Raw genomic sequence first — 18215 nt, 5'->3', positions numbered from 1 at the left:
GCTTCATTTTAACCTATTGCTTTCATGTCTTACTGGTGAGTTCATCTGTTGTAACGCTGCCTCTGCTGCTGAATGCCCTTGCTAATATCAGAGCGCGTCGTCTTCAGGCTTCAGTGTACTTAAGGGAAGTACCACTCCAAAGGCCTTTCAGGTCTTCAGCCCCAGGGTGGGGCTGCTAGGGTATCCAATGCTTATAGACTGAGATTAAGTTCTCTGCCTGTCTAGTGTGAAGATAGCCACTGTTGGTGCCTCCTGACAATACTGTGCAAGCCAATCTAATAAATCCCCTTTAATAAATATTCGTTCTTTTGGTCTGTTTCTCTAGGGGACCCTAGCTAATCTGTGAGCCTGGAGAATAATGGCCATTTTGTCTTTGGTTTGTACATATCTTTATCCAAACAAAACAATACATTATCTCCAGTGTGAATACTGGCCTGCCATTTTATTCAAGGAAGACCCTTTATAATGATGAAGGAATTAGAGACAATTTTAACCTCATCAGCACCCAGGCAAATGTAATGCATACATCTCTTGTGGAGTTTGTAGTACAAGAATCCCCATGAGAGGTTCTGGCAGATGGGTGGATACTTAGGCAAGGTGTTTTGATCAAGTACTACCATGCTGTAGTACGTCTCTGTATTTTATCAGTCTATCCTACACAAAAGTAATGTTGTTTGGGAAGGATATGCCCACTGCTGCAACAGTGGCATGAATCTTACAGGAGTCACCAACCACTTCCTTTCTGATTGGATTTAAGGGCTGCTTAACAAGATGGAGCTTTGGTACTGTTTGTTAACTGGGGCAAAACCCCAGTGAGGTCACAGGCCCTAGAGAAGCTATGACTCAGATAAATGTGTAGTTATTAAACTGCCCCCCAAGTTATCTTTATACCCCCAAATTAGTGCATCCCTCAACCTTCACCAAAGAGGCTTCTCTGAGCATAGATGAAGATGAATATGGATATCTAGAACTTGAACAGGACCTCACATTCTACCACTGAGCCATACTTAAAAGCACCTTTAAACTTCTAGTTTTAGACAGTCTCACTGTGTTGCCCAGGATAGCACTGAACTCATGCTGGACTGGAATATATTCTTCTGTTGAATACCGTGGTTAAAGACAGTGTAGAGGACTTCTGGAAAAGTCAAAGACACACCGCCTGGCACCCAAAGTATCATCATTTCCTATGCAACATTTTCCCCTCCAAAACCTATATCCCAAACCATGCCAATACTACCCCTGGGCAGAGGGGAATAGAGATGCCATACACTGTTAGCAAATACCAGGCTGGGCCACACAGGTGGCAGCCTTTAAGGGCGAGCAGGGTTATATGCATTCTCATCAGTGGATGAAGGTAGGAACTACACAAGTCTGAAAGGGCTGCTGGGTTTGTGAACTCTCGCAGGTGACCCACTTGGCTAGCTGCTAATAATTCTAGCTGTCTGGTGTCATCAGAGTGTTCTACAGCTAAGTGACTTGATTTTATGGCTGCAATGATTGATTATAACAGTGTATATTGTCAGACTGAGGCACCCTGTACTATGCAATTCTTCAGAAAATACTAGAAATTATTTGGGCTCTGCTATTTAAGAAGTTCTATATCAACTATCGTTGTTTCCCCTTTGTGAATTACTTTGTTCTCTGCTGATATTGTCCATGCAGAGCACCTGTGTGGCAAAGGAAATTAACAAGATGTGCCTTCTTACCTTATCTTAACTCTCGGTATGCTATCTGGAAAAGAGCCACTTTTCCTACCCCACGCAAAGGCCAAACAGATAAATAATGAACATGAAAACACAGTGCTCTTCGGGTCTTGACTTTGCAAGATGTGCTTTATTTAAGTCAGTCCTGAATCCCAAGTACACAGGAGTGGGTTTTTGACAGATTCTAGCCCATTCAATGATTCTTCTCAGAAACTTTATTTTTAATATTGAATGAAAACTATATTTCACTCATAAATTTTCATGCTACATTGCTAATTCATGAAGAGGTTGTGTTTCCAATGATAATAATTTAAGAAAAGGCCATTTTTTTATTTCCCCAAGCTCAATATACATATTTCTTTCATAATTATGAACTTAAAAAACCCATCTTAGATGTAAAAATGTGAACTGGAATATGTAAACTCTTTGATATGCCTGAAAAACAGCAAGGAAAATGTCATACTGGAAAAACCACTGCCTTAAATCACGGAGATGGGAGAAAGCATATGAGAGGGGGTGAGGAGAGGCAGAAGGGGCGGGGAGAGGCAGAAGGGGCGGGGAGAGGCAGAAGAGCCCTGTGGCCTCAGTCACTGGAGTTACAAAGCTGAGGTGTTCCCATCACGCTGGACTGACCGCTGCTGTCCTTCTGTTTCTGGCGCAATAGGAGCCATCCGAAGCAGAATGGTCACCATTACCTGGGGGTGGCAACCACCCGACCTCAAAGCAGGAGTCCACTGAGTTGCTTTGCTGAGTGTTTTTTCCTGAGAAGTCACTGGTGTTTAATAGAAAGATTCTTACTAGTCTTCAGTTGAGATAAGGCAGTAGGAGTGTCACCAATGTTATCTTTTTGCTTAGGCTGAGGCTTGTCCTTCCACCAGCATCGTCTGGGTCACGGCTCCCGCCTTTCCTCCTGAACGTCGGGCAGTGTGGCCGCCTCCTATTGCTGTTGCACTTCTGGAGTGTGCGGAGGGCTCCGGGGCTCTCTGCTCAGCAGTTTCCCCAGTGTGGGAAGAGCTGTGTGTTGCGCTTTGACCATGACGTCAGGAAAGGTGAGGTCCCCAGAGAGTAAAACACAGGTGCCTTTCCCTTTTCTCTGAGGGAGGGGACCCTCCATGAACCTTTCACATAATCGGTAAGAATTCAAGACGCTGTCGACTGAGAAAACTCTAAAGCAAAGAGCCCCGATTTCAGAGAAACGCGAGCACAGAGAACTTCAACAGCGCCTTCATGCGCAAGGTGGCTTGAGTGACAAAATCAGCTTCTTTCGGCCACCTGCCAGAGAGAAACCGTTGCTGCCAGACTAGAAATGCTTAGCTCTTATGAGAGTGTTGTGCTTTTTCTTAATTAAAAAGAAAATGGTAGCTCCCTTCGCAGTCTGGGTCTCAAGGTATCAGTTTGTTTTCTCTCTCGTCCACTTGATCATTGTTTCCGGCGATCGGTACAGGAATATCAGTTTGGCATAGAGATCTTCTTCCAGCTCCAGCTCCCCTGTCTCCCGGACTAAAAATATATCTGTGCACAGCTTCAAAATCCGGTCCACATTCGGAAGCTCTTCAAACATGATAGAGTGAGAGATACCACTGAAGAACTCACGGACAAATTTCCCAATTACAAGGACGACTGATGCGTACAATCCCATGATACTGAAAGAGAGAGCAAGGAGGGATAGCCCCCAGCCATTACTATGGTTAGAAACACATTTATCAATACTGTGATAAAACGCAACATATTGGGTGGAAACACAATTGCATTGCACATGCTCTTTTGAAAGTAGCTCTTTTCCCTTTAACAATCTTGTCTGGAGGTCTATTTTAAATAATACAATGCTGGATGGGAAGGTTTTTTTTTAATGAAGTTTTTTTTCCCAAGTAACATGCTGTACTTATATCTTAAGGGGAATAATGTATTGTACTGTATTGTATTGTACTGTATTGTATTATGATATTTAAGCACCAGAAGGCAAGGAAGTGGTCTAGATCTGCTCAGAAGTGTGGTGTCTGTGTGATCCATTTGCTCGGGGTCAGAAAGCAACCTAAGACAAACAGTGGTAACACCATACCAACTTGCATGAAACCATGCCATAACAAGAAGGCACAAAACAAAGGGGTCTCCCAGGGCTGTGTGAGTCACACAGGGCATTCTGATGCCTTTGGGTCTCTTGTCCTGTGTTTTGAAATGGAAGGGCATGGCTTTGCGACTTTCAATACGGTAGAGACACAACTCAACTCCTCGTGGGAGAAAAGCTGCTCTCCCAACTTCACAGCGTTCAGACACTATAACTACCGATCGTTACATGGTTCCTTACCCATAGCCAGCCAAGAAGCCCAGACTCGGGGGGCTGACTTTGTCATTGAAGACCACCAGCTCCAACGCTTGGGACCCCTGATTGTATATCCTATTTCCAGTCAGGTTGAGAACCCACCACTCACTGTTGGATTTGGTGACATTGTCTCTGAACAAAATGATGGTGATGTTCATGAAGTTATTTTCTGGAGGAGGAGAAAAGCAAAATGAAGGCAGCATGAGAGTCTCAGAATCTGATGAAAATTAGAAGTTCCCAGTGGCAAGACCGTCAACATATGTAGTACTTAATTCCAGAACGTGAAAGGCACAGGGACAGACGCGACAGGCAGGTGGAGAGGAAAGGAGCCCTGGGCGTCGCTCAGATGAGAGTTTTGTCACTGCCGCCCCTTTGTAAAACAGCCAAACCACAGAGAGTAATGGAGGGCCCACACCCTAAGTGGCTGTGCTTAGCATCCAGAGAGCCAGGTGCACACAAAGTCCTCACCATCAACCTTGGATGCACCTCATCAATTCATTTATATTGCCAGCACTTGGCACGTATCTCGTCAGGAGGAAGGCACTTTACCAGCTGTTGAGGGCTGATAGAATGACGTACTAATAATGTTCCTTATTGTAGTGGGAAGAGACTGTGTTCACAATTATGGTCATATGGCCACTAGCCTATGGCCAGCACTGTCAAGGTCTGTTCTCTTGGAGAGAGCCACTTCTGATTGATAGAATCTATGACAGCTTAAAGGAGAAATCGCATGAGTGCCCAGTTTTGCTGGCTCCAGGATGTGGAGGGAGAGAACAGAGATATTCATCTCAGGAAGGACTGCTATCAAGAAGTTCTTCAAAACTAGACCACCTATTATTATTAACTTAGGACTTTGGGGTACAGTAATAACTGGGGTTCTCAAGCTCAGAGGCAGTCACAAGGGGACCGTCTGGCTCTGGGTTCAGAGTGCTGTAGGTTTGGATCTGGTTTTGCTGAGTATGTTGCTCAGGTGTGTCATCCACGCCTCAAGCATCAGTCTCTTTGCGTGTAAACCGGAGATAACCGTCAGCTTATGCTACACACGTCTGGAGTGACATCATTGGATGTAAGGGGTGGCAGGAGCGGTAAGGGAGGAGGGAATTCCATGACACTGCAGGATGGAAGACAAAGAGGGCTGGAGTGGGGCACGGGGACAGGCTGGCCTTGAAAACAGTGAGGGCACAGCTTTCTTTGAACCTCCAGGGAAGGAAGTAGAGCCCTGTGAATAACGTGCTTTACAAGGCAGAGGGAGGTGGGTCCGGAGCGGCCACTGGGCTGAACTGAATCTGCTCTGGCAGCCAGTGGGGAGGCCGTCCGCTCAAACAGTGGCTGGGAAGAGCTTGAAAACTCCCACCGTGTTTTCAGGAGAATCTGTCTTTCTTGGGCTAAGCAGTTCTACGGCTATCTCTCTTTTACAAGGAAATAAGAAAATTTCCCCATGCACGTCGAAGCTACTCATAAAAGCATGCCCATTTGTTGTTGGCGAAGAATAGTATGCGGAGATGGACGTGGCCTTGCATTTGTCCTCACGCCTCACTAGGGCCATCTCCATGGGAGGCTGTAACTGCTCTCTAGCTGAAAGTGAGCATCCTGGAGCCAGGTCGCCAGTACCCATGGTGCCTGGCACAGAGTGCTTCACCCAGGATGGCGAAAGGACCCATGCTGGACACCTGCATTACACTTGCCATGATCAAAGAGATCAGCCGCTTCAGGAAATGAAGTCAAACAATTCTCTATAAGTAAAACAGGGTTATTCAGTGACAGGAGACAGCCTGGTAGAAAGTTGCCACAGGGCCAGCATAATAAACCCAGACCTGACTTGTTTGCTGGTAACCAGGTTCCGTGGTGCATGCAGCTATCCAAAAATGTTAGAGAGGCATGTAGTCTGTGGTTGACAGAAGTATCACGGGACATATAGCTGTCCCCCAAAACAACAGCCTTTTCCCATCACTTCTGTGCTGGAGAAATCCAATAACTGAGACACACAATTGGTGTGTACTGACCCTGGGGCTCAATCAAGCACATCTCATGTTGTTTTTTTTTTTTATTGTTTTTAGTGGGAGAAACCACCATGTTTACCAAAGCGTGAGGCAATTCTCTATAAGCAATCTGGTTGCTCAGAGAATCAAGTAAGCTAAGTCATAGAACATGGGTACGGATCAGTCAGGGAGAAGCAAGGGAAGGACATGGCTTGCCGGTGTGTCAATGGTTCCCCTTGCTGGAGAAGGCAGAGGCTTTATGGCTCTGGTAATACAAGGTAAGAGACCTAGAAGGCAGATTGCTAAATGTTCAAAAGGCAGACTTCTAAAACCGAGTACAGGCAAGATTTTCACAGTTCTGGAATGGCTTCTCATTCTTACCAGATAGAAGTTGCTTTATAGGCTTTGAGTTTGAATCACTGGGAGCCTTCACATAGTACGGGTAGATCCTTTCTATTGTCCTGCACATTAGGAAAATAAAGAGATGGACTTTAGCTCTTTCCATACCTAAGACTGATGTCTTTGTTGCCATTTTGACCTTTTAGAAAACAATGATAAAAGTACTCATACAACAATATAACATAGAGACATCTTAATTTGTAAGATCTTATTATAACCACAGCTCCCCAAAGCTGAGAGTCAATCAGTTCTACCCAGAAATACATGTAGCTCATGATACATATAGTTTGAAAGTAGCTGCTGGCCTTCCTTACATTTGTGACTGAACAAAAATAAAGACATTTTTCCTGGCTAAGTTATTTTAACAGTTTTCTTTAGTAGTGAGCTTTTTACTGACTTTATGTATTTATTGGTATTTTAAAAAAATACCTAGAGTACACAGGAGTATCTGGTGAGCAGTGAGCCTGAGGGCAGAGCACGTGACCTGGACCCTAAGCTTTGTTTGTCTTAGCAGAGCTGCCTGACTCAGTGTTCTCTCCTCTGGAAATGATGGATAGTGAAGCACTGATGCTCTATGAGCGCCCCGGAACATCAGGGATTCGTGAAGTTGAGGAGCTAAGCATTCAAATGACCAGGTCCTAGTAATCTTCCCATTCAGTGCATCAACATGAGGCCACGGCAGCCTGGAATAAGACGCTGGGAAAACTGCCAGTGGGCATGTGGACCATTCTGTCGGTTTGGAATATAGGTCTTGTTCCCTCTGCGCATTCCTAGTTGCCTAATGTAAGTTGGAAACAGAGCACATACGGGGCATGTTTCTCCCTCCCCCAATTTTCTCCTGTTGTCTCCTGTCTTTCAATCTTCCCACCCATTCCGCCAGTTCGATATTCAGCTGCTCTGGGACAAGAGTCATAAAAGGAAGGGGTCTGGCCTTGGATTTTGATGATTTGTGGCAGTTAGGAACAAGTTTTGTCACTCAAAGGTAAGGGCAGAACTGCTAGGTTGGAAGACAGAGGCAGGGAAGGGAAGGTTTCAACACTAGAGACAATCTGTGAAGTCATCTCCATCCTGCTTTCTTGCTTTGAAGGTGAATGGTACCTAGCTCAGGAGCGAGGCATGATGACAGAAAGCCTGGATTATTTAAGTGAAGTCCTTGTCCTACCCCTTTCAGGGAGTGACCTTCGGAGCAGGGAAATGAAGCAAAATGAAGCAAGCACTGGCTTGTATTATGATGGACAGGTAGATGCAGGGGAATGTGAGGAATTTCGACACGGGGGGGGGGGGAAATCAGCATAATGACACCCCAGTGGGTGGAGAATGGGATCTAAAGACTGAGGGAGAGCTGCCTTGTAGCAGGCATTGGCCACTGAGAGTGGGAGAACAGTGTGCCTCACGGTGGAAGGACAGCAGGACAACACTTCACCATGGATGGAGAATGTCCCCGGAGCCACCACGACTGTCATTCACGACATACACATAACGACAAGCAAATTGGAGATAGAGTCCTGGGACTGAGAACTGTCACTTGCATTCTCAAACGAGTTGGATTGCATCAGAAGTCTCCACATTTCGACGCAAGCTCTGTTCACAGGGCTACACAACTTACACGGGCGTGTTGGAGCTTTCTGTGTCGTTGCCGGCGATCATTTTGGCTATATTATTTCGTGTTTCGTTTGCCAGGGCGAAAGAAAGCTTATCGGTTGCTATTTCTGCTTTGGCACCCAGAGTCATGTTTCTGCGATGGAAGGAATAAGAAGAAAAAGGAAAAAGCTTAAGGTTAGCGATTGCTCGAAAGTCTGGAGGAGAGACCCGTGCACCCTTGACTCACTGTTGTATCTCACCAAGTTTTCAGTGAGCCCAGATTTTTCCATCCCAACCGTCCTGGTTACCCCACCTCCATTTCCATTCTCTTAAGCAGTCAAATTCATAAAATTGAGGGAGACCTCAACCCCATGAGGCAGAATAGAGGGATTAGAGTCTGCTGGCCAAGCAGCAACTGTCATGATGAGCTCATGGGAATCTCAGAGATATTCTTATGCAAAAGTAATGACATCAGTCTCCATGGTAACCAGCAGCCCCTGTGTTTAATCAGAAGTTACTTTTGTTATGATTTGGTGGCTCTTCAAAGCAAGGGATAGAAACCAAGTGTTTGGCCACTGGTCCAAATGGAAATTGAGAGATAGGAGACATTAAGGAGAAAATAAGGTTATGGAAAACACTGAACGACCTCTTTGAAAGGGCGCTTTCCCGTTTTCTTGTGAGTTCACTTTAGATTCTAAGATTTCCTCAGAACTGGTCATGATCCCTTCATCTTGCTGTTTAGCTTTTTTATACAAGGTTTCCCTCTGTAGCTCAGGCTAGCTGTGTTGCTCGGGCTGCCCACGGTGATCCTCTTGCCTCCGGCCTTCTGTATGCTAGACTTACAGGTGTGAGCTACAACGATTTCTTATAAGCCAGGAAGTTCAAGTTGTGATTTCAAATGAGCCTGCTGGAGGTCTTCCTGGGGTTCTGTCACAGTTCTCAAGACTGTGACAAAGGAAACTAAGTGACCATATTCTGTTGTGCTGAGGTCCCCCAGTGCCCAAGACTAAAGCACTGGGTGGAATGTCTAGATGCAGGACCTTTTAGTAAGACATCCTTAGGTTTTCCAAACAAAGGCAAAGTCCGGGCGAATGCTCAGGCTTGATTTTGGTGGGATAGGGGTAGGGTTGGCTTTCCTGATTCTGGGTCTCCTAATGTATCCCCAAAACTCACACCCACAGAACAGACCTCCCAAGACTTCTCCAGTGGAGCAGGGATGCTGGTGGGACCCAAGTCTGCAAACACAGTTCTCTATTTCTCAGACCAAACTTCAACTTTTTGTGGCAACCTTAACTGAGCACAGGGACTCTACTTATTTTCTAACCCATTCTTTCCCTCCTTTCTCTTCTCTTCTGTCTTGCTCACAGACTTCATTGGTGGCCTCTCTTAGAAAAGAAAAAAAGAAAACCTAACTTATAAAGTTCTAAGCCATTCTTAGTCTGGTCATTGGTTCCTAGAAAAGCCATATTTCCTCAGTGAAATGCGAGCTTTAGCAGAAAGGGCAACTGGTTGAACGGAAAGATTGCGTCAAGCGGAGTTACTGTTTGTTCCCCCAGCCTAAGGGAAGAGTGGGGTTAGGGAAGGAGGCATGGAAACACAGTAACTACCTCTGAATACTCCATGAAAAAACAACAGAGAAGAAACTATTGGGGTCGGTGAGCTCCTGTATCATTTTCTGCTTACTGGGAGGGCTGATGGTCCACAAAGAATTTGAGTTTCCTTCCAGTTCTGCGACCGTTATGTCTTCTTTTTCATAATTCTCCAGAAATTGCATAGCACCCTGCACACACACAAACACACACGCTGTGAATGGGTTCTACACACGATGCTCATGAAGGAAGCAACTCATCTTTCTTCCAACCGATTGTACGGAGAAGTCTCCATAGGGAGGACTGTTTACATAGTGCCCAGGCTTTAGGTTCCCAGAGCAGGAACATGGAAGCTCCAGTCACATGCCCAACCGTTCCTATCCACCCAGAAAGGAGCACCTCATAACCCACATCATGTTTCCCCATTGCCAAGAAATCCGTGAACTGAGGAAGCAGACCCCCCTCACAGGAGACAGGATTCAATCCACCCAGGTCCTGTCCTTAGGGATGCTAATCATTTGAGATTAGCTTTGCTGCTATGAACTTTAGGCGATGATTTTAAATAGAAGCATCTGTTTGCCTGATCTGTTTCCGTAACTCGAAACTATTGTCTGTGAAACTTTTAAAAAAATATTTATTTATTTATTATGTATATAATATTCTGTCTGTGTGTATGCCTGCATGCCAGAAGAGGGCACCAGACCCCATTATAGATGGTTGTGAGCCACCATGTGGTTGCTGGGAATTGAACTCAGGACCTTTGGAAGAGCAGGGAATGCTCTTAACCTCTGAGTCATCTCTCCAGCCCCCTGTGAAACTTTTTTATGATGAAACTCGTGTTATTATTTTATTGAAAAATAAACGATAGAGAAATGAGCAACGTTAGCTCCATCCCCACCATGAGCATACTATCAAGTAAGGGACACATGTCTTTTGGCTTGACATTTAAAAATATAATAGTCTGATTCTTTTTCCGTCTATATTTTATTTGAGAACTTGTCATAAAACTAATAGGATTCTTAAAGACACTTTTATTACAAGAGAAATTACTTAGGAACTCGTCTTTTCAGATAACAAAGTATGTAATGTGAATATGATCAAAAGTGCAGACCTTTTCTTCCAGGATGACTGTTGGAGGAACCAGTGCCAGCTGGACTCATGTAATATATTTGGTATGATTTCCTTAACCAACCAGTTTTTTGTTTTGTTTTGTTTTTCGAGACAGGGTTTCTCTATAGCTTTGGAGCCAGTTCTTTTTCTTAAACATTCAAATCACTTCAGTTTCTGCTACCAAAAGCAATGTGTTCTTAAACAAGCATCTACCTAATTGCTTTCCCATATTTCGAATTAATTTCTTAATTCAAGGTTCCCAGAGCAAGCAGGCCAATCAAAGACCAATATCACCAGTTTAAAAATTATATGCATGTGTTTAAATGAGAAAAATCCTGTTGAGCTTTTATTAAAATGTTTCAAGTTAAACTCGCGTTTGCTATCATTTATGTTTGTCATGTTATCAAGGTCGGGTGCCACAGGCAACTGAGGAGCCTAGAAAAATTCATCATCTCACCACCAGGGGGCACAGCAATGCTATCCGGCTGCCTGACACCCCAAGAGAGCCCACATGGAGGTGGTCTTCCTTGAGTTCTGCACACATTTACTTACGGTGTTGGTGGCGAAAGACTTTAGGAATGTTTTATACTTTGCATTGTCCATAACCTTCAGCTGGCTTTGCTGGGCACTCATTGTGAAGATAGGCTGCAAAACAAAGGTACATAGTCAGCAGGAGACGCTGGAACTTCCCCGCTTTTGGGTTAAAGTGAAAACATTTCCTTGGTATGAACTACTGACCCCCGAAGGCAGTTGGCCTCAGAGATCTCTTTTCACACGGATTAATTCTATACTCAAAACCAATGAACCGTTGTTATTATTATTACTGTTGTTGCTATTTTACTGTTTGCTGTGCTAGGGCTCACACCCAAGCCCTTGCACATCCTCAGCGGCAGCACAGCTTCCCTGTCACCAACTACATGCACTTTCTTTCATATGCCATGTGTCTTCTGATCAGAGAGCATTCAGATAAAACCCTGGCATCAACCAGGGAGTGGTGGCACACGCCTTTAATCCCAGCACTTGGGAGGCAGAGACAGGAGGATCTCTGTGAATTTGAGGCCAGCCTGGACTACAGAGTCAGTTCCAGGGCAGTCAGGGCTACACAGAGAAATCCTGTCCTGAAAAAGCAACAAAACAAAACTGGCGTTGAGAACTATCACTACGCGCCTTAGTCAGGGCTCCCATGAACGAATACTGCATTAGGAGGGGATCCAAAACATGGGGGAAGCTAGCTTACCTGATACCCTCCCAGGGTGATTGTGACCGACACATCCAAGGGCTGGTTAATAACCCCCGCGACGGATTTGATCAAAGACATGAAGAGCAGCGGGAACCACACAATACAGATGAGCAGGACGATGATCATGCCGCCCATGCCGTACTTCACCGCTTTCTTCTTCTTCTGGCCCCGGGGCTGGGGGTATCTCTGCAACACAAGGATTTAGAAAGGTTCAGCAGGTGCCTGAGAGAAGAGGGAGGAGGCAGGGTCAGACAAGGGTGAGTGCTTCCCTCACTGCCCTGGGGAATACAGACTTAGTCCTGATTCCTCTCTACACGGGGCAGAGACTATCCCAGCCTTGGAATCGAAGGATGAAGCTGTACCAAAGTCCAAGAGGCACCCGTTAAACTCAATGCACAGTGCACGTTCTCAAAGACCATGTTGTTCTGCTTCTTAAGCTCTGCCTGGCCAGCGTGGCCCTCCTGTGGCCAGTGAGGGACAAAGCCCCTCTGAGTGCTGGACATGGCTGGTGAGAGGAAAGGAGGAATTCATGTGGTAGGAACAGGAACAAGAGCCAGCACAGTCGCGGGCTGTGTCACCTCTGCAGGCCACACTGCAGACTCTAAGTTTCCCCAACTGTGGGGGGTGAGTGGGAGGAGCTGGCTTTGCCTGAGAAGTTAGTGTCTGAGGTATGTGAGTGTCTTGCATGTTACTCCTGCGTGCAGCCTTTCTCCCTTTCCCAGGTACTTTCCAGGTTAGCTGATGCTGTAGTTGGGGTTTGGATTGATCCTTCTGATACTCAGGTTGAGTTGTGATCACCATAATGAGCATTAAGATGATTAGAGTCTTGAATGAACCCATCGAACCCATCTGGAGAGACTGTAGTAATTGGCTATCTTGAGAGTTGTTCTGCTATGAATGCCAGAGCAGCTGGGTCTCTTGTGTTTTCCTTGTCTCTCTATACGATGTCCTGACCACCTGGGAACTTTGCCAACAAGAAGTCTGTTACTAGAGGTGGCCCTCTACACGGTGAACCAGACTCCCAATTTACCCCATATGCAATCCTTGACAGACTACAGAGAAGACCTATCAAAGGGGCTGCCAGATGTTTGTCCCAGGCTACTTCCCCATTCGTCTCTCGGTAGCTCCGTGTTTTATTGTTGGAAGATGGGAAAACCACAGTGCTGTTCTTGTTATAAGTTTGATTAGCTTCCCAGAGCATGCTGGGAAGTGGCCACTTGGGGATGAGTGCAAAGTTGGCCGTTCACATCTTAAGTTCATGGCAAACCTTTGCCTTTCAGGAAGCTGTTCTTGCTTCACAGAGTGCCCTAGAATGATCCTATCACAGAGTGCCCTAGAATGATTCTATCACTGAGCTTCCGACAGAGAACTGGAATGAGGGACTTGGGTCTCAATGTGTTAAGTACTGGATAGGCTATGCAGAGAGTTGGGAAGGCCCCGGGGAAAGATGTGAACCAAATCTGGAGCTAGGGAAGGCCTGTAAGAAAAAAATGCCAAATTCGACCTTTGAGGTTGTGAAGACCAGGAGAAGTGAACAGGAGTTTTTAGAGAGTAAAGAAACTCAGTAAGGTCTTAAAAGTATCCGGCAAACATCCCTGTGAGAGCAGAGGAGAGGAGACAGGGATTGGGGCAGCGGACTTAGGAGCAAACAGAAAGGTAGAAGCTCCGCCCACCCCAAGTCAACTCATGTTTTCCACTAACTCGCTCGGCGAAGCTTCCCTACCTCCTGGTGACTTTGTTTCCCCAGAAGCTGCCTTCCAGCAAGCACCTGTTTATTACATGTGTGCTACTGTGAGACAAGATATTCACACATGTATTTCCTGGACCGCACGACCTGTGCTTTGGGGCTTTGCATGCTGTCGTGACTCTGGGCCTCACCAGCGGTGCTCAGCAAGTGTTCACAGCAGACTGAAGACAAAGGCCCCATATTGTCATTCTCCCGTTTACGGTCCTTCGTTACATGTTGTTCCAGCCACTTTGGCTTACCCGTGCTCTGGCATTTGGGCTGCCATAGAAAGGGAATGTGGCAGATACAACAAAGAGAATCCTCTCAGCCTCAGCTCCCCAGGCTTCCCAGGAATGTGAGGCCATCTGGAGGGGAACCTGGGGCTTTTCTGAGGATAAGGGAAGGCCACCATCCTCTCTCCCTATAGGCCCCATGACTGTGGATCCAGCCAAGGTCAGATGACATATGCTAGAGGGGTATTGTGGGAACTCTTCTTTTTGTTGTTCTAACTCACTCAAGAATGCAGCCTGATCTCCATTTGTTGAGCGTTCGCATGCTGTTGGGCATCATGAGTGCTATAGAAATGATTTAATAGTGTGGGAGGTTTGTGGGGTCTGTGAAAACACCCTTATCTCCAGAATTGTGAACCACAAATAAACCTTTCTTCCTTATGAGTTGATTTGTCTTAGGAGTTTAGTTATAGTATCAGCAATCTAACATATGGAAGTAGACTTAGTGTCTCCATACAGTAAACATTACCCTCGGGTCTTAAGTGTGTATGTACTTGGATGTTTCCTGGCAACCAACTTGTAAGGTAGCCCACTCTGTCATGGAGTAGCATTGATCCTGGGAAATGTCTTATTTTTCATTGACATTTATTGGAGCTTTTGTCTACTTGTCTTTTTGTTGGTTTATGTCTCACAAATTAACCTAGTTTTGCATGGTTTTCTAAAATAGTCAGTGTTGAAAATAGCTGTTATTTCTGCTTCCTCTTATGTTTTGCTAGTGAGCCAAGAGATTCTTGATTCTTTCTAGGGTTCTCATATGTGGCCATCTCTAGGGTCTTTGTTACCCTCGTTATCACCCTGTGTCCTTTGATGCTCATGTTTTTTCTTCCGGTGGCGTGTAGTTTGTCCTCAGAGGACCAATGAATGGGACATTCTCTATGCAGTATTGAGAAGTTGTGGGACCTTGCAAGGCATTTGGGCCAAACAAGGTGTCTTCATGAATGAACCCAACTTTTCTTGAGGAATGGCCTTGTTATCATGAGAGGCTGTCCCCTTTTCTTTACCACACTTTCTTGGCTCTTTCTTTGGTTTCTCACCATGCATAGAGAGGCAGGAAGCCAAACAGATGCTGCCGTGTAGGGCCAGGAGTCAAAAATAAATCTTTTTTCTTTATAAATTGCCTCGTTCCAGATGTTTGTTACAGCAATAACAAAAGAATAGACTAAGGCAGCATTCCAGTTTCTGTGCTCTTTAAATATAAGGACAGGAGGCCGCAAGATGGCCCAGTGGTCTGGCTGCTCTTCTAGAGGACCCAGGTTCGATTCCCAGTACCCACAAGGTGACTCACAAGCATTGGTAACTCCAGTCCCGGGGAATCTATCAGTCCCTCCAAGCCACGAGCCTGCAATTTCCTGGGAATCTCATTGTTAAACCCTATTTCCAGGGAAAGAACATGGTCCATGCCTCTGTACCATCCTACCAATTTTAGGGGATTCCAGTTGTAGTTTAGCAGAGTGTAATCCCACCACAGATGTGTCAGGGACACCCCGCAACCTCAGTAAACAAAAAGGAGAACAGAAGAAAAAAATCCACAGTGGCCTTCTGAAATACAACTGGAGAACCACCAAAAGAGCATACGAAACCAATGCTGAGACAATCGGTTGCTTTATCTCTCTTTGGAGGAGCCCACATCTGTGCTGTCTAGTTTCTTAAGCTTGAACCTATATTAGAATACTTCTAACAAAATCTCCAGCTCTGCTTCATGACCAAAGTCCTGAAATTCTTTTCAGCATCAAAGTCACAAATTCTGGTTTGGCCCGAGCTGGGGTCCCTAAACATTCAGAGGAACTTTTCAGTGCGAATTCTTGAGCGGCAGTGTGGGGCCACGTCTCTAGCTCCTCATCTCTAGCAGGCCTCAGCTCCTTCAGTTCCATAGACGTCATAAATGCATGTGCCTCCTGATGGACGGTAGAGCTGGCTTGCTGGGGAGAGCTGGGAACGCACAGTAGACGTTACACACATCAGAAGAGATGCTTTGAAAGACAATATCTCAGAGGTAAGACAGGAAGACATTTTCCACTCCTTGGCTAATGTTGGTTGTGTGTTTCTGTTACCATGATATAAGATACTCTGGTTCTACACGACAAGCTTTCAGACTATCCAGTAAGGCTAAACTATGCTTAAACTTAATAGCTACCTACTCTAAGAACATTTTTAGAGATCATTTCCTTTACCAGGGAGGTTAAAGTACCCATCCCTCCTCCAGAGGAGAGCACATGGCGAGCATGAATCCACATTGCCCAACCAACCCTAGTTTCTCTGCACTGGGCTTCCCAGTGAGCATTCAAGGGTGACTGGGTCATGTGGCAGCACATCCCTTCTTTTAGATCAATTACGATACAATGGCCAAAAGAAGAAACATCTGGATGCTGTTGCTGACAATAGCAGAAGTGAATTTAAAGCCTACAACCCCAGTGGGTTGGAAATCAATGCTGTATTTTTCGCTCATGGCAGGTTTCATGCCCCCACCTCGATCCATTTGGCTGCAAACACGCAGCATTCGCATTAACCTTGTAACCGACCGGCGCTCGCGAGCGGCTGGCAGGAACGAGGCACTGTCATGGGCTCTTTACCTTTTCCGACTCTCGCCAGCACTTTAAGATGAAGATGTGCGCGTAAATGTCCTCCACACAAATCCAGCTGGAGAGACTCAAGGTCGTGTCTGTCCACACCCAGTCCATCACAGCCCTCAGCTCAGTCAGGAACGGGACCAGGCGGAACCTGCAGGGAACCACGTGTAGTCATGCGGACATTTGGAGGACGGCTCCGTTGTTTAGCTCACCTCAGAAGTTCACGCGGAAGAAATTTGTTTAGAAGGTGATGAGTTAAGAAAAGCTCTCAAGGCAATCCTCACAGTAAAATCCACCCGGGAGTACAACTGCTTCGCAGTATAAATTGAATATACGGATTGATATTTTTCATCCCTATTTTCTCTGATGGTTGTAACCGACTGGGATTTCATATTAAAAGTTGATTCTGTTTTGTTTTTCACATGTGTTTGTACTATAAGAATCAATGGGCAGAGGGTTGTTTGAGTTGTTATAGCTTTGCTGATAGGATGAGTCAGGAAAGAGTCTACATCTGATAAAGATGCGAGCGAATGGGGGAGGCAGAGGGACCAGGGACTGTCACTGGAGCCAGAGAGAAGACTCATGATCAGTGGCTTGCCTAGGTTAAAGAGGCTCACTGCCTTCAGCTGTACTGGGGAGTGGGCTACCCTGAGCTCCAGCAGGCATGGAGGAATATTCCAAGCTCCTTGAATGACAGAGATTTTTCTCTGCCAGGCTTGGGAAGCAGGCGGGGTCTAGGATCCCCTACAGCAGTGTTGTTACCATTCAAAACCCCTGCCCTGAGCTACCTGCTTCAGCTCTACAGATTAAATAGTAAACCAGCACCTGGGAGACACAGCCGGCCCAGGCCTAGGGTAGAACACATGGTTGATCACAACATCAGGATGCACCCAAAACCACTTCTGACCTATCGCCAGAGATCAGAACTAGTGCCATGGAGGGGCCAGCTGTGCCTACAGCCACCTTCTCTCTTGAGACATGGTGTAACTTTTGGGGGAATGCAAGGGTATGCTATCACGGAAATCATCATATGGAAGAACACGTGGAATGAAGCTTGCTTGATGAACTACCAGAAACAGGCAGCATGATGGCACTCGGGCTTCTTCATGCATGAACTCACAGCACACAAAGAACTCCAGGGTGTTCTGGAAAGGTGCTGGTCCCAGCCATTCTATTTTACTATGTCCAGAATTGTATTAATACTTTGGAATTCTCTGTGTCTACTCCACTCCACTTGCTTGAGACTTCACTGCTTGAGAATTTCACACATGCATATAATCCACCTCTCATTTCCTCCCCTGAAATCCCTTCCCTATCTCTCTCATCGCCTTCCCACCCAACTCCGTGTGCTCTGTTTGATTGTTTAACCCACAGAGCCCACTTAGTGCACTCTATATGAGCACATGTTTAGGAACATCTGCTGGAGCATGCGTAGCTTGCCAGGACCCACGCCCTTGAGGGAAACTGAGTCCCAGTCTCCCATGGCTAATAGCAATGCCAATAGCATTTTAGCTAGTGTGACCACATCCTCGTTCCAAGATGAGAGTTTGTCTTGAGTAACTGATCTTATGCAGATGGTCACAACCGTCACAACCGTCACAATCGTTGTAAATTCAATGGTGTGACCGCCTTGCTGTGTCCAGAAAACACTATTTTGTTGTAGCCACCTCCCCCACTCTCCTAGGCCCCCATTCACCCCCCCCCCCCCCCC

General features: G+C 45.9%; 1 protein-coding gene across 7 annotated transcripts in view; it reads right to left on the bottom strand.

Annotated features, from left to right (window-relative positions):
• Positions 1-1803: 1803 nt before the first annotated feature.
• Piezo2 (piezo type mechanosensitive ion channel component 2) overlaps positions 1804-18215 on the bottom strand; it is a 373285-nt gene continuing 356873 nt past the window's right edge. For 6 of the 7 annotated variants that reach the window (XM_087895998.1, XM_087896002.1, XM_087896000.1 and 3 more), the window contains 8 exons: positions 16508-16655; positions 11919-12107; positions 11234-11326; positions 9590-9762; positions 8008-8136; positions 6384-6463; positions 4009-4192; positions 1804-3346 (listed from right to left, as the gene is read on the bottom strand). In XM_087895998.1, coding sequence (XP_087752124.1) covers positions 3094-3346; positions 4009-4192; positions 6384-6463; positions 8008-8136; positions 9590-9762; positions 11234-11326; positions 11919-12107; positions 16508-16655 — 1249 coding nt within the window. In that variant the 3' untranslated portion in view covers positions 1804-3093. Of the gene's footprint in view, positions 3347-4008; positions 4193-6383; positions 6464-8006; positions 8137-9589; positions 9763-11233; positions 11327-11918; positions 12108-16507; positions 16656-18215 lie in introns of those variants that run through there. The other variant, XM_087896005.1, reaches the window with a different exon arrangement.

Source organism: Myodes glareolus, chromosome 13 (genome assembly GCF_982192425.1).
Source record: "Myodes glareolus chromosome 13, mMyoGla1.1, whole genome shotgun sequence".
In the NCBI taxonomy this organism is placed as follows: domain Eukaryota; kingdom Metazoa; phylum Chordata; class Mammalia; order Rodentia; family Cricetidae; genus Myodes; species Myodes glareolus.
Note: the sequence above shows the minus strand (reverse complement) of the source record. Positions and strands in the feature narration are given on the sequence as shown.